Below are 16274 nucleotides of genomic sequence, written 5' to 3'. Positions count from 1 at the left end.
TAACTATTACTTTAGCAAAGATCTAATGTTTGATAGTAGAATGCTACCGAGGGTATACAAAAAAATCACTTTATCTATTACTTGGTCTTCAGAAAAAATTTTTAAATAATATGAAAAAAATACTATGGAGAAAATACCCATCAAAATTATAAAGTTATGTTATAGAACCCAACAGTTTTATTGCTAGAAATTTATCCTAGAGAGCACACATTTGAAATTACTTATTACAGGGTTATTTACTGCATAAGTACGCTAAAAATTCACTAAAAATGAAATACTAATAAGAGATTGGTTAAATAAATTAGGGTACAATCATGCAATCAATATTTGCTGTCCACAATGATCTAGAGAGCTATAGTAATAGCTCTTTATGTACTAGTATGGAATGATCTGAAGTCAAGTACAGAAAAATACATAAAAATACATTAAAAGCCTATTATTGCCATAAACTTCCCTCAATAATGCTTTTACAATGTACAGTCGTGGAGCAATAGATGTTCAATCATTGTATGACTAAACCTCAATCATGAAAGCTTTGTAACTATCTCACGGTGATTCAATAAATTTTTTTAAAGAGTGTAGCTTTATTGTTTATAATATGGCACTATCATAAGGATAGACAGATATCACCGGAAAAGTAGAGTGTTCAGAAAAAGATTCACACTTATATGTCCAATTGACCTGCAACAAAAGCTGCAGGTGAAAATGATGGAGTAGCAGCTCTAAGCACCTCTCTGTCAACAGAAATATTAAAGAAGTAAAAAGGAACTGTCAGAACCAACTTTATCAGCACTCCGGGGGAAAAAACAAGATGTAAACCACCAAAGGTAAGTTTAATTAAGAAAATCACAATTTAAGAATTGTAGGGGATGTGAAGGCGATCTGGCTGCAATATCTATCACTCCATGTGCATCCCTCCCAAAGCTGTACACTTGGTTAAAGATGAGAGTCTTCCTGGAATAGATATGGACCATTCTTCAGTTTAGGTAGCTGCGGTCCCCTGCTAAAACCTCCAGACAAGCTCTCAAATATTGATGCAAAGGTTCGTGATGCTTTGTTAGCCCTTACCCAACTATCTAAAGCCAATCTGACTGGCACGTTTCAACCTCCATCCAGTGGAGGTCAGACACAAAGAATGAGACAATCAATCACAGATGGAGACAAACATAAGAACTGTCCAAGCTAGAGGGTGGCCTAGGCAGCCATCAGTGAGCTCACAGGCTAGTTATTTATTCAATACAATATCTCTCCCATTCTGGCTCCCAACATGTGAGCCATTGTTTAAGTTGACAGAGACATTAAGGTCATTTATGAAGGATATCAACATTCAATAGGTACATGAAAAACAGAAGCTGTGTTCTTTCACATACCCAATCATCAGGCACCCCTAAAGTATAAAGTATTGATAATTTCCTAATCTATTTTTACCTCGGTTGCTCTCTATGTCTAAAAGACCCTAACTGGTTTTATTCTATTATTTCCTGCACAGTTTGATGCACATTTTCTAAGACATAAGATGTTTTGCAAAGGGACTATCCTGACCTTCCAGTTGGGTTTTATTAGAATATAATGTACACCCAAAGTGGTTCAGTGGCGCTTTTTCAGAAAGGCAGCTACATTCACATTCTGGGACCCTTATTCCTGAATCCAGGGGGAGAGTTATTTTATAACTGCTATAAAATTATTTTATCGTATCTATTTTTCAGTGTAGGTAAAGCTTGTTTGATTTTTTGATATTTTCAAAGAACCATTTTAAAAATTTCCTATAATGGAGAAAGAAAAATACTTTGTGTGTATAAACATGACAAAGACTTTGTATTCAGAATATAAATATAATTCTTTTTTTAAGAATTTTATTTTATGGGACTACATTAAACTAAGAAGTTTCTGCACCGCAAAGACATAGGGACCAGAATACAAAGGCAATCTACAGAGTGGGAAAGTATATTCACCCATTACCCATCCGATAAAGGATTGATATCAAGGGTATACAAAGCACTAGTTGAACTCTACAAGAAGAAAACATCCAACCCCATCAGAAAATGGGCTGAAGAAATGAACAGAAACTTTTCCAAGAAAGAGATACGAATGGCTAAAAGGTACATGAAAAAATGCTCTGCATCACTAATTATCAGGGAGATGCAGATCAAAACAACTATGAGATAGCACCTCACACGACAGAGAATGGCACACATCCAAAAGAACAAAAGCAACCGCTGTTGGAGAGGATGTGGAGAGAAAGGGACCCTTCTACACTGCTGGTGGGAATGCCGACTGGTCCAGCCCCTTTGGAAAACAATATGGACACTTCTCAAAAAATTAGAAATTGAGTTTCCATTTGATACAGCAATACCACTTCTGGGAATATATCCTGGAGAAACAAAAAAGTATAGTCGAAATGACATCCACACTTATATGTTCATCGTGGCACTGTGTACAATAGCCAGAATCTGGAAAAAAACCTGAGTGCCCAAGAACAGATGACTGGTTAAAGAAACTTTGATACATCTATACAATGGAATACTATGAAGCTGTTAGAAAAAATGAAGTCATGAACTTTGCATATAAGTGGATCAACATGGAAAGTATAATGTTAAGTGAAATGAGTCAGAAAGAGAGGGACAGACATAGAAAGATTGCACTCATCTGTGGAATATAAAATGGCAAAGTAGGAGACTAATACCCAAGAATAGTAGTTTATAATACCAGGAGGTTGTCTCCATGGCTTGGAAGCTAGCCTCACACACTGGGGGAAAATCATCCCAGATAGAGAAGGGAACACCAAGTAATATGTGATTGGAAACCCCGAGCAGGGAGGGAGATGCACGCTGAAAGTAGACTAGAGACTGTACATGATGGCCACTCAATAACCCTGTTGCAAACCACGACAGCCAAAAGGAGAGAGAGAGAACAAATTGGAATGCTCTGCCACAGAGGCGGAGTGGGGTGGGGGGATGGGTTGGGGGGTGGGAGGGATACTGGGTTCATAGGTGGTGGAGAACGGACACTGGTGGAGGGATGGGCTCTCGAACATTGCATGGTGTAAAACAAGCACGAAAATGTTCGAATCTGTAACTGTACCCTCACTGTGACTCACTAATTAAAAATCAATAAATTATAAAAAGAGAATTTTATGTTATTGAATCACCATGTGGAAAATTAAAATGCTTTCAGGCTTAATTCTCAGTTATACAATGCTGTAACAACCATCCCTTCACCAGTGCCCATATCCCATCACCAAAAACAAACAAACAAAAAAAATAACAAGCAGCACATCTTCCATCCCGCTCCCCCGCACCCCCCTCCATGTAACTGATAAATTTCACTTTACTTTCTATTTACTATGGTTACATTCAATATTTCAACACAAACCTCACTATTATTGTTAGGAGTACCCAACTAGAGTCAGACCTGTTGTGAAAAGATATGAAGTTGCGCGGCCATGATAGGTTTTGGATTTCTGTACTTTAGCAACTAAGTACAGGGAGATTTCTAGCAGATATTGGATCATTTCAAGCTTGTAAACCCCATCTGTGGTTCTCATAATATGGCGGTCACCACGCCCTTCACTCCCGGCAAGGAAGAGGCGAGAGAGAAATACCTTTCCCCTCCTGGGCGGGCATGGGGCCGCGGCTTAGTTCTCAGTCTGGAGACATTCAGAGGAGCTGCCCATGCCGAAAAATTAAGCTGGCATTTGGAGTCACGCTCATGCAGCTGCGGAGAGGCCGCACACACGTGCGGCCTCCGGGATCACATCTTGGCGGTGGGAAGGCCAGCCACCTTCCCAAGAGCACCTCGCGTCCTATTGCTGCAGTCGTAAATCCCATCTGTGGTCCTCGTAATATGGCGTTCACCACGCCCTTCACCCCCGTAAAAATAATTCTTAAAATGATAATCTTAATATTTACTTTAAAAACAAAAAATTCATGGGCTGGAGCGATAGCACAGCAGGTAGGGCATTTGCCTTGCACGCAGCTGACAAGGGTTCGATTCCCAGCATCCCTTATGGTCCCTCGAGCACCGCCAGGAGTAATCCCTGAGTGAATGAGCCAGGAGTGACCCAAAAAAAGGCAAAAAAAAATTCAAAAGACACAAAAGATACTTGAATAGACAATAATTACATGAAAACATGCTCAGCAACATAAAAATGCAAAAAAAACCCACAAGTTAATATTTTGTACCCACAAGAATGGTTATAATTAAACTGATCTTATATCTTAATCCTACTGATAAGAACATAAAATAGTAAAATTATTTTGACAATATTTCAGCAGTTTCTTGTAAATTTAAAGAGACTACGCACTGTCCCTTTTTATTTCTTGCACTTAACCAAGAAGTAAGTCACATGTACAAAACAATTTGTACACAAATGTTCATAGTGAAATATTTAAGACCAGTAGCTTCTAGGGTTCAAGTATAGAGCAAAATTTTACTGGGACTGACAGAAGTGAAAATCTGGGAGTGATGAAACCATTCAACATCCTAATTTTTGTCAGGTGTATACATTTGTCAAAATTCATTAACTTGCACACTTAAAATAGATGTAGTTGATTGTATGTAAACTATATTTTAATAACGTTCTTTTTTCATATAGAAGGGAGGGGATCTTGAATTGGAACTGAACTTCTTCAATAAGATTTCCACAGGCAACTCCCATGAGGCATTCTTCACTGAGGAAGTTTGCACCAAGGAATGCTGAGGCAAAACATAGTTGGAATAGCTAAGTTATTCACTTGTTCTCTTAACTTTACTAAATGTGACACTGTATTTCCTGGAATATTCTAAGTATTTATTTAAATTTCCTTTTGGTAAAAAATAACCCCCAAATTAGCTCTGCCTGCCAATTTTTTGCTTTGTTTTGTTTTAGGGCTACACCCAGTGGTGTGCATGGCTTACTCCTTCCTGTGCACTCAGGGATCACTCCTGGCCATGCTCTGAAGGGCATTATTAGATGCTGGGGACTGAACATGGGTCAGCTGTGTGTAAAGCAAATGTCTTACCTAATGTACTATCTTGCTAAACCCCAAAATAACGTTTGAAGTGTTTATTACTCCTACTATATTATCTTACATTAAACTGAATAATCCTAACTCAACTAGGAAACATGTGATTAAAACATGAAGGTTTAGGTTCCAGGGATTAGATAAAAGGTCTAGAGCACATGCTTTACACACTGAGCCTGTGGTTAGATCCTTGGCACCACATGCCCCTCCAAGCCCTAAGAGCCTGAAGTAATCCGTGAACACCACAAGATAATGGCCCCCAATCCAAATATCATAATAAAATAAAGTTTCAATATTGTCCCTTTTAAAACAAGAAATGAATTTTTATTTTATAGCAGCATTTGTGTCAATTTATCTAAAATTCTACATATATTCACAAAAGTAAAACTACAGGATTCTTAATATATATTGCTTCTAAATTTAAAAAAAAGTGGATACATTATTCAAAATAACATTAAAATGGTAAAATGCAAATTTTTGCCACTCTGTAGATGAGAAAAGATGACTGTGGAATTGGAGAAATATCTCAAATGACTGAGTGCATGCTCTGAATGTAGGAAACCTGGATTTGATCCCAGGTGCAACATGGACCATCAACCACCACTAATTATGGCCACAGAACCAAATTTTCAAAAAGAATACCAATCGTACATTATATGAGAAAAGTTCAGTTTAAGTAAAGATGACTCCTCTCCATTGTATATGGCAGAAAATAATAATCACTGGTCTTAGGTTTATTCAGGCAAACATTGGCACAGTCTACATTAATATAAAGTACTTAAGTTCTACTTTAAAAGGGAAAGTAATGGAAAATTCTAAAATAGACTTGGCATGTTTATAAAAATAATAAAATTGTGTTTTAGTTTTTCATAAATTCATCGTTCTGTTAATAAGCAAGATGGCATACTTCAAAAGATATAATTCAAGGGCTAAAGCATATGCTTTGCATGCAGTGGACTACCACATGTCCCTGCAAGAAGCACTAAGGCTATTAATAGTACTGCCTCTCAGTATCTGTATTGCAAACCATAATGCCCAAAAGCAGAGAGACAGTATGAGGGAAACTGTCTGCCACAGAGGCAGGGGAAGGGTTGGGATTGGGAGGTGATACTGGGGACATTGGTGGTGGAAGATGTGCATTGGTAGAAGGATGGGTGTTCGATCATTGTTATGACTGAAACTCAAACATGAAAGCATTGTAACTGTATCTCACAGGGACTCAATAAACAAAATTAAAAATTTTTAAAAAATAGTACTGCTGACACAAGCAGGTGTGACCAAAAAAATTACCTGCAAAATATATTGCTAAATTATTTAAATAAAAATGTCTGAGTATAGCAATAAATGTCTACTAGATAAATATTTTATTGCAAAAGTAATAAGCACTCATCATCATCATCATCATCATCATCATCATCATCGTTGTCATCATCATCATCCCGAAGATCATCGATTTTCTCGAGTGGTCTCAGTAATGTCTCCATTCGTCCTGGTCCTGAGATTTTAGAGGCTTCTCTTTACTCGTCCTTCCCAACAGTGCCGCATTGGAGGCTCTTTCAAGGTCAGGAGAATGAGACCCATCATTTTTACTGGTTTTGGCATATCAATACACCACTGAGAGTTTGCCAGGCTCTCCTATGCTGAAGCGATAGCACAGCGGGTAGGGCATTTGCTTTGCATGAGGCTGACCCAGGTTCGATTCCCAGCATCCCATATGGTTCCCCAAACCACCAGGAGTAATTCCTGAGTGCATGAGCCAGGAGTAACCCCTGTGTATCGCCAGGTGTGACCCAAAAAGCAAAAAAATTAAAAATAAAAATAAACATTAATTATAAATAAATATAGGTAAGAAAAAATGACTTTAATCTCCCCACAATTGTTTTACATCCATACATCTCTGTCTTTCTTCCCATTTCACTCTGACTACATATTTAGCATAGAGAAGTGTATGTTAAAATAATGTCATCTTTAGGCTAATGTTGTATTTTTATAGGAAATGGTAGAGAAAAGAGATGAAAATTCATATACCCTACAGTTTATTTTACCCAAAATGAATCCTTAACATTTCTTAAAGTACAGATTTCCATTCGAATGAATGAGAACTTACATCTATATTCTACTTCTGTCTCCTTTTTCTTTTTTTGGTTTGTAATTGGGCCACACTTGTCATGCTCAGGGCTTTTTCCTGGCTCTGTACTCAGGAGTATCTCCTGTCAGTGATCTGGGGATCATAGGTGGTGCCAGGGATTCAAACAAGATCCAGTTCTGTGAAAGGCAAGTGTCTAAACTTTTGCAGTATCTTTCTAGCTATATATTCCTATCTTCTACAATTTACAATTCTATTAATACTTAAATCCAATAGAAATCTTCACAAAAATTCTAACTACACGAGGTAAAAATAAAATAAATAATAAATATCATATGTATAAATATTAATAATAAACATTTAAATATATAATTAATGTTCATAATTTATTACATATAATATGAATATTTATTTAGGTTTTTTTTTGCTTTTGGGGTCAAACCCGGCGATGCTCAGGGATTACTCCTAGCTCTGCACTCAGGAATTACTCCTGGCAGTACTCAGGAGACCATACGGGATGCTGGAAATCAAACCCAGGTCGGCCGCGTGCAAGGCAAACGCCCTACCCGCTGTGCTACTGCTCCAGCCCCAATTTTGAATATTTAAAAATTTAAAAATATACACAAGCACAATTAAGAAAAGATTATTCAGCCCTGTAGCCCCGTTGTTCACCGATTTGCTCGAGCAGGCACCAGTAAAGTCTCCATTGTGAGACTTGTTATTACTGTTTCTGGCATATCTAATACGCCACAGGTAGCTTGCCAGGCTCTGCCGTGCGGGCAGGATTCTTTCGGTAGATTGCTGGGCTCTCCGAGAGGGATGGAGGAATAGAACCCGGGTTGGCCACATGCAAGGCAAACGTCCTACTTGCTGCGCTATCGCTCCAGTCAAAGATTATAATCTAAAACAATCCCTCACTCTGAATAATGTCAGATCTCTCAAATTTAATCTGGATTTAAGTTTCAAATAAAGGCTGGGTAATATATTGTTTTATAATCCATCACAGAAATTTTTTTTTTAAAAATGGATTTTGAATTGACCTTTATTCTCAGTATACTGTCAATTTACATTTGCAATAATTTATCCATCTGGAAAAAATATTTCTTTTCCCGTATCTGGGGTAACAGGAATGAGAAAACATTGAGAATACAAGCATGAAAAATCCGCTATGATACATTTATTAGTTACTAGATAAATTTAATTGCCACTATTTTTAACATAAAGGTTGCCAATAAGCAAATTAAAATTAGTCAGGAAAGCAAATCTAAGCCGCTAAAGGTGAACCTCTTTCTTCACCCTTTCAGAAAGCTGACCTTTCAGTTTTAGTCTCCTTTGGTACTTCACATTAATCTGTGTTTTTTCCCATTACTCAGTACTCAAATGAAGACATGAGATGAGATAAGGTCTAATAAAGTAATAAAAGAAATAAAATAAATCTTTATGAAAACTGTGCAGAAAAATGAAATCCCTAAATAAGCTGTAAAAGCAAACAGAATTGAGAGAGGTTAGAGCTAAGAACGAACTTATTCAACATTACAAAAATTACAATAAATGGTGTATATTCACTCTGAAATAAAGACATTTAAAAAAACTCAGGAACTCAACCGATGAGATGAACCAGAAGAATAAAAAGTCTGTTTTATTTATCCTTCCCAAATACATCCTCCCTTAGGGAAATATACTATAGGTGTGGGTAACGTAAAAGGAGTGAGGAATGGGAAAATCCAGAACTTAGGCAGACGCATTTTGCAAAACAGTGGAAATTTTTAACATACCTTCACCTGAAGAAAATGTATAGCTTATTTTTAAAGTTCACAACATAAAAGAAATTGATTGGGGCTGGAGCGATAGCACAGCGGAAAGGGCATTTGCCTCACATGCGGCCGACCCGGGTTCGATTCCCAGCCTCCCATATGGTATATGGTCCCCCGAGCACTGCCAGGAGAAAATCCTGTAGTAACCCCTGTGCATTGCCGGGTGTGACCATAAAGCAAAAAAAAAAAAAAAAAAGGAAAGAAAGAAATTGATCTCTTTACTTCAGAATAAAACAATGAATTTGGCATGAGTTTAAAGCTGGGGAAAATTGACTCAATTATAGCCAATGGGGAAATAATTTTGAAGGGATTCTAATGCTTAAATATGTGGCTCACATTGCAGAAGCTTTCCAGAAACTAAATTAACTCAAACTATATTAAAATGGGTAAGATTATTTCCTACAGAATCACTGTGAATAATTTTTCCAAATAAATTAAGTCAAACAGATGAAAATTTAGAATCTTCCTTAAACAACCCAAATGTCCAAGAATAGATGACTGAATAAAGAAACTATGGTACATATGCACAATGGAATATTACTGGGTCATATGAAAAAACAAAGTCATGAAACTTGCTGCTACATGGAGGGATCTGAAAAATATCATGCTGAATAAAATTAGTCAGTGGGAGACAAGACAGACTCTCTCATATGTGGATATAAAGGAATATAATGAAATAACAAATACCCAAAGGCAATGAAAACAAGGAACATTAGAAGTAGTGTTTAGTTAAGAAACATGTCACTTGAAGGGCTGGGAGATAGGTCAGGGAGGGGGCAACAACTACAGTGGAGGGAGGAATTTAACCTGGAAGAGGAGGTGGTGCTGAAAGTTGGCAAAATGTTACATATGAAACCCTATCAGCAGAGCTAGAGTGATAGCACAGCGGGTAGGGCGTTTGCCTTGCATGCGGCCGACCCGGGTTCGATTCCCAGCATCCCATATGGTCCCCAAAAGCAAAAAAAAAAAAAAAACCCTATCAGCAACAGTACTCTGAATCACAGAGAAAAACTTATAAGAAAAAAGTGCCTCTTATAGAAGCAGACTGGTGACTGGGAGGCAAGAGGTGGGGGGGGCATTGGTGGAGGGAGTTGGCACTAGTGATAGGATTAGTGTTGAAATGTTGACTCACTGAATGACTGAAACCCAGTCATGAATAACTTTGTAATTTCAAGGTCACTAAAATAAATAAAATAAATAGAATCTTCTTTAAATCAAAATACACTGACTTGAAGGACCAGGATGATAGCCTAATGACCTAAAAAGTGCATGTCATGCATGTGGAAAACCTTGAGTTTTATCCCCAGCACGGCATGGCCTGCTGAGCACTTCTGGGCATCATCCAGGAGGCCCCTGAGCACCACTGGGTTCAAGCACTGAAAAGCCTAGCTCAGTTGTCTGAGTAGCACTAGGAGTGGTCTGTGTGCGGGGGGCAGGGGGTAATCAGGGATAAAAGGTAATAAACAGTACTGTGCTGAAAATAAACTATTTCTCTGAAAATAACAGCAAAACATAAAGGAAAATCACCAAACTGATGTACACATTATAGGCAAAGCTCAAAAACATTATGTTAAAAAGAAAAAAGTTAGACACAAAATGTTAGAATCTGGGTAACTCAACCTATGAAACATTAGAAAAACAGAGTTATGGGAATAGAATAAAGATAAGTTACTTATAGCAGGATTGGAGTATAAAAGCAGCACAGCGGGTAGGGCATTTACCTTGCGCACGGCAAACCCGGGTTCGATTCCTCTGTCCCTCTCAGAGAGCCCGGTAAGCTACCGAGAGTATCCCGCCCAAATGGCAGAGCTTAGCAAGCTCCCCATGGCGTATTCGATATGCCAAAAACAGTAACAAGTCTCACAATGGAGACGTTACTGGTGCCTGCTCAAGCAAATCGATGAACAACGGAACAACATTGCTACAGTGCAGTGCTACTTATAGCAACTATGAGAAAACGAAGAGCTAATTACAAATCATTTAGCCAGTGAGAAAACAGAAGGAGAAAATAAAATATAGGGTGGCAGAAAATAGATCTAGGACCACTTATGATGTGTGATTACAATCTGATTTTCTAAAAAGTAGACATGGCAGCTCTGGAGAGAATAAAATGAAAGTGAAATATATGTAATATAAATATAAAAATATAAAATATAAGTATATCTTACATTGCTTTAACATGAAAAAGTCAAACGAATTAAGGCATTTGATTTTCATGCTACAACCCTGATCCAATACCCCATACAACATGATTTGCCAAACACCACTGGGAGGGACTTCTGGACCCAGAGAAAAGAGTAGCCCTGGAGCACCACCAGGTGTGGCCCCCAAATCAAACAACGAAAAGTGGACTGGGTATCTTAAGAAAAGTGTGTCCCATAACCTGTTTTAGCACAATAAACATACTCCTAATATCTAGTATGTTAAAATACTATAAAAAGACTAAAAAACATAAGGCAATTTATCTTCAAAATAATAATCTGCCACAAATTATAATTAATCTATTAAACTCATTTTTAAAAAATCTTTGAGCCACACACAGCAGTGCCTAGGGGCTAATTCCAGCACAATGCTGTCTCCCTGAAGTACTGGGGAGCATGCACTGCCAAGGACAGGGTCTTCCAAGAGCAAAGCAAGTATTCTAGCCTTTTGAACCATCTGCTCAGCTCTGGAACTCTAACATTCTATATACAGCATAAAATTGCTTTAAATTGCTTTTAAACTATACATAAATATATACATGAAGACTTCAAACTGATCTTATTTTAGGACCAAAGCCTCTTCCATTTCTCTATGCTATTTCTCCTAGCTTCATTAAGAAATATAACTACCTCTTTCATTTCTTTTGCACCTCCTCTGTTGCCACATTCAAGAAAAGCAGAGATCTAACTATGCATTATTCTATCACTCTGTATACCAAATGAATATTAATGAATATTATTCTGAAGAACAAGTAAATACTGACCCTAGTATTTGTAACTGTGGGTCATAGCTCATATTAATTCATGAAACTAAATGTAAAGCATTCAAAAATCTTTAAAAACTGTTTAAGGGCCAGAAAGATAGTACTGGTAAGACATTTGCTTTACCAGGGTAATCCCTGAGCAGAAAACTAAGACTAAGCCTTGAACACCACTGAGCATAGCCTCCAAACCAAAACAAATAATACTAATTTTGTTTTAATGGTCCAGGAAGACAGACTAAAGGGCTAGTGTGCACAATTTATATGCCAGAGGACAGGATTCAGTAATCAGCACCCCATGCTCTCCCTCCCATCAGGAGTAATTCCCAAGCACTGTAACAGGAGGCACCTCTGAGCACAGCAGGGTATGCCGCCCACCCCCACCGGAAAAAAAATAACAATCGGGTTGGAGAGATTATAAAGCAGGTAGGGCATTGCCTTGCATTCAGATGACCCAGGTTAGAGCACACCAGATAGTCCCCTGAGCACTGCCAGAAGCGATCCCTGAGCACAGAGCCAGATGTGAACCCAAAACAACAACTTAAAGGATTACTGTGGGGCTGGAGTGATAGTACAGGGGGTAGGGCATTTGCCTTGTACATGGCCGACCCAGGTTCGATTCCCAGCATCCCACATGGTCCCCTGAGCACTGCCAGGAGTGATTCCTGAGTGCAGAGCCAGGAGTCAGCCCTGAGCATTGCTAGGTGTGACGCAAAAAGCCAAAAAAAGGATTACTATATGTGTCTGTTTAATGGTATAAGATGCACATTTACTAGTAACAGCAAAAAAGAACAATATTTTATCAGTCAAGAAATATTTCCTCCCAAAAGGACCCATTTGGATTGGAAGATGCAAACTAAAAGTAGACTATAGACTGAACATGGAGGCCACTCAATACCTCTATTGCAAACTACAACACCCAAAAAGGAGAGAGAACAAAAGGGAATGCCCTGCCACACAGGCAGGGTGGGGTGGTGGGGGGATGGGGTGGGGGTGGTGAGAGAAATACTGGGATCATTGGTGGAGGTGAATGGGCACTGGTAGAGGGATGAGTAAATGATCACTTATGAGTGAAATGCAAACACAAAAGTTTATAAGTTTGTAACTGTACATCACAGTGATTCTCTAATAAAATTTTTTTTAAAAAATATTTCCTCCCCAAACAAATGCCTTAGGTCATACCAAGATGTTTAAAAAATTGTTAACAAGAAGACAATTGGAGTTTATCCCACTAGAGTAACCCGATTGAGCCTACTGAATTTCAAAAGATGTTCTGCATCAAATAAAGAATTTGATTTGGGGGCCACTACCAGTAATGCTCAAGGGCTTTACTGCTACAGTGCTTGAGGGCCTCTCCTTGTGGTACAAAGGGTATAATATGGTACTGGAGATTGAAACCAGGACTTCCACATGCACAGCACTTGCTTCACACAATTGAGCCATCTTCCCTGGTCCCCCCAATATTTTTTTATGTTTGGTTTTTGGGCAACAACCTACTATGCTGAGGGCTTACTCTTGGTATTGTGCTCAGAAATCTCCTTGTGGTGCTTGGGTGGAATGCAGGTGAGCTGTGACAGGATAAGCCCCCTACTTGCCTGCTATACTCTCTCCCAGTACACCACACCCCTCATTTCCTTAAACTTGTCTAACTACTTTTAATAGCAAAAAAATGTGACATGTGTAATTCAAAGTATTTTAAGATCAGAGTGGTAAGCCAATGATAGAGGACTAGCTTTGCATACGTTAGAAACAGGGTTCTCTGTCCTGCAGCCCTCCACTATATACATATATATATATATATAGCACAGCAAGTAGGGTGTTTGCCTTGTACGTGGCTGACCTGGGTTCAATTCTTCCGCCCCTCTTGGAGAGCCCGGCAAGCTACCGAGAGTATGTCGCCCGCAAGGCAGAGCCTGGCAAGCTACCCGTGGAGTATTTGATATGCCAAAAACAGTAACAAGTGTCACAATGGAGACGTTACTGGTGCCCGCTTGAGCAAATCGATGAGAAATGGGATGACAGTTATACAATGATTCAGTGATATATATGTATATATAAATATTTTTTTTTCGGTAGCCTGCCGGGCTCTCTGAAAGGGAAGGACTCAAACCCGGGTCAGCCGCATGCAAGGAAAACACCCTACCCAGGTAGGTACACAGGCGACCCGGATTCGATTCCTTCATCCCTCTCAGAGAGCCCAGCAAGCTACCTAGAGTATCCCGCCAGCAGGGCAGAGCCTGGCAAGCTATCCATGGCATATTCGATATGCAAAAAACAGTAACAAGTCTCACAATGGAGATGTTACTGGTGCCCACTCAAGCAAATAGATGAACAATGGGAAGACAGTGCTATAGTGCATATATATATGTATATGTAGATATATACATATATACGTGTGTATTTTATATGCTTATTTGCTTATCAGATTTGCTCTAGCAATTATGTTACACTTAAAGGAATAGAAAGTTGGGCCTGGAGCAATAGCACACTGAGTAGGGCATTTGCCTTGCATGCGGCCGACCCGGGTTTGATTCCCAGCATCCCATATGGTCCTCTGAGCATCGCCAAGAGTAATTCCTGAGTGCACGAGCTAGGAGTAACTCCTGTGCAACTCCGGGTGTGACCCAAAAAGCCAAAAAAAAAGGAACAGAAAGTTCTTATACTTTGATTATGAAGAAATTTAATTTCACTTGGGACATAATGAAAGTATTGAGAAACAAGGTAACATACTTAAAAGTGAACCCAGATAAACCACAGCATAATAGCTATTCACAACCTTTACATGAAAGGCCCAAAGACTTGATCCCATACTAAAAGTATTTTTAAGATCCTGAGAGATAGTTCAGAGGGGTAAGGCACTTGTCTTACACAAGCCCCACCAGGTTTGATCACTGATACCACATAATGTCCTCTAACACCACCAGGAATGATTCCTGATATCAGAGACCGCAGTAAGCCCTGCGCACTGCTCGCTGTGTCTGAAAATACTTTAAAAAGTGTTTTTACAAACCACCCATTATGATCACTCAAATATAACTTAATTTGCCACGCATTTAATTTTTCAGAAGTTAAAAACCCAAGTGGACTTGGTTTTCTCTGACAAAACCAGCCATTCTTTTACTTCTGCCTCTCTCCCCCAGAAAGAGGGTGGATCTATCCTGATGCCCTTCTAGAAGATATATTGACAGGGCTGTGATCCTACATTCCTGAAACTAAGTGGAATTTTTTGGCTGTTACTTCCCATGTACATGTTCTTCCATTCTCCTCAAAAACAGAACAATCCATCCTCCTTAGAAAAATTAATGTCCTCTAAATAGGGGAGGAACAAATTTTCAGTTTGTTCTGGTACTTCGGTAAGGCTGGGGGGGGTGTTGATTTTTAAGTGGACAAACACCAAAAGTGCAGCACCCTTTTTGGTTTTCTTTTTTAAAGAAGGAGGGGAGTGCGGAAGACCTGAGGCCTGACCCCAGCGCCTTCCCCTCACCTGTCCCGGTCAGTCATCTGAGCTTTTGTTTCCAAAAGCTCTTTAGAAAGGCCAAGGCTGTGCGCCGCGTAGGTGTTACAGCGAAGGGCGAGAGGGAAGCACTGCACAGGCGCGCGGAACACCCGGACGAAGCTAACGCTTTCAAGAAACGGGGACGGAGCGCTCCAGTCTGGATCACGGGAGGGTGGGGTACGCCGGTGAAACGGGGCCCCCGCGGGCCGGGCAACGCCTAGGGCGGAGAGTGGGGAGGGAACGTTGCCAAGGGCCACCTGAGTGTAGCGAGCGGAGGCTCCCCCGTCCCCCAACCTCAGCCGCAGCCCCCCGCGCGCCGCCCGCCCGGCCGCCCTATTTTTAAACCCTTGAACCCCAGGCTTGGACTTCGGGGTGGGGGGCGGGGAGCTGGGCGCGCCTGGGTTACGCTCGGCGCCCCTCGTCGCGCCCCTCCAGCGAGCCCGGGGAAGCCGGAACCCCGAGAGAAGCCCAGCGGCGCCGGTCTGCCCCCTCCCCCCGCCGAAAGCCGGGGGGCGCGAGAGGGCGGCGGGGAACGGGGGTCACTTACCGCAGCCGCCACCCGCTGCCCCCGGAGGCTCAGGGCCAGGAGGAAGAAGCCCGCGGCCAGGCGGACCCCGCGCCGGTCCATTCTTCGCCTCCCGCGGCCAAGCTCTGCCCCCCCCCCCCCCCGCACCGACGGACAGAGTCGGAACCGCAGACGGGCGGCTAGAACCCAACGCCGCGGGGGTGGCCGGCCAGTGCGGGCCCGCGAGGGCGAGGAGAAAGAAACTTTGCCAGAGGGAGGCGGGGGAGAGCGACTCTTGCCTCCCTCCCCTGCGCCCACGAGCCGCCGGTTTCTCAGGGTCACTTTCCTCGTTCGTGCTGACGGGCAAACTTTTGCCGCAGTCCCGTCCCGCAGATTAATTTCCCTGCC

At 40.7% G+C, this 16274-nt stretch overlaps 1 protein-coding gene across 2 annotated transcripts in view; it reads right to left on the bottom strand.

Annotated features, from left to right (window-relative positions):
• Positions 1–15989, bottom strand: part of COL4A5 (collagen type IV alpha 5 chain) — a 245474-nt gene extending 229485 nt beyond the window's left edge. For both annotated transcript variants that reach the window (XM_055121721.1, XM_055121720.1), the window contains exon 1: positions 15909–15989. In XM_055121721.1, coding sequence (XP_054977696.1) covers positions 15909–15989 — 81 coding nt within the window. The remainder of the gene's footprint in view (positions 1–15908) is intronic.
• Between the last annotated feature and the right edge of the window lie 285 nt (positions 15990–16274).

The sequence above is a fragment of the Sorex araneus genome, chromosome X (assembly GCF_027595985.1).
Source record: "Sorex araneus isolate mSorAra2 chromosome X, mSorAra2.pri, whole genome shotgun sequence".
NCBI classification, from domain to species: domain Eukaryota; kingdom Metazoa; phylum Chordata; class Mammalia; order Eulipotyphla; family Soricidae; genus Sorex; species Sorex araneus.
This window is presented reverse-complemented; position numbering and strand designations above follow the sequence as displayed.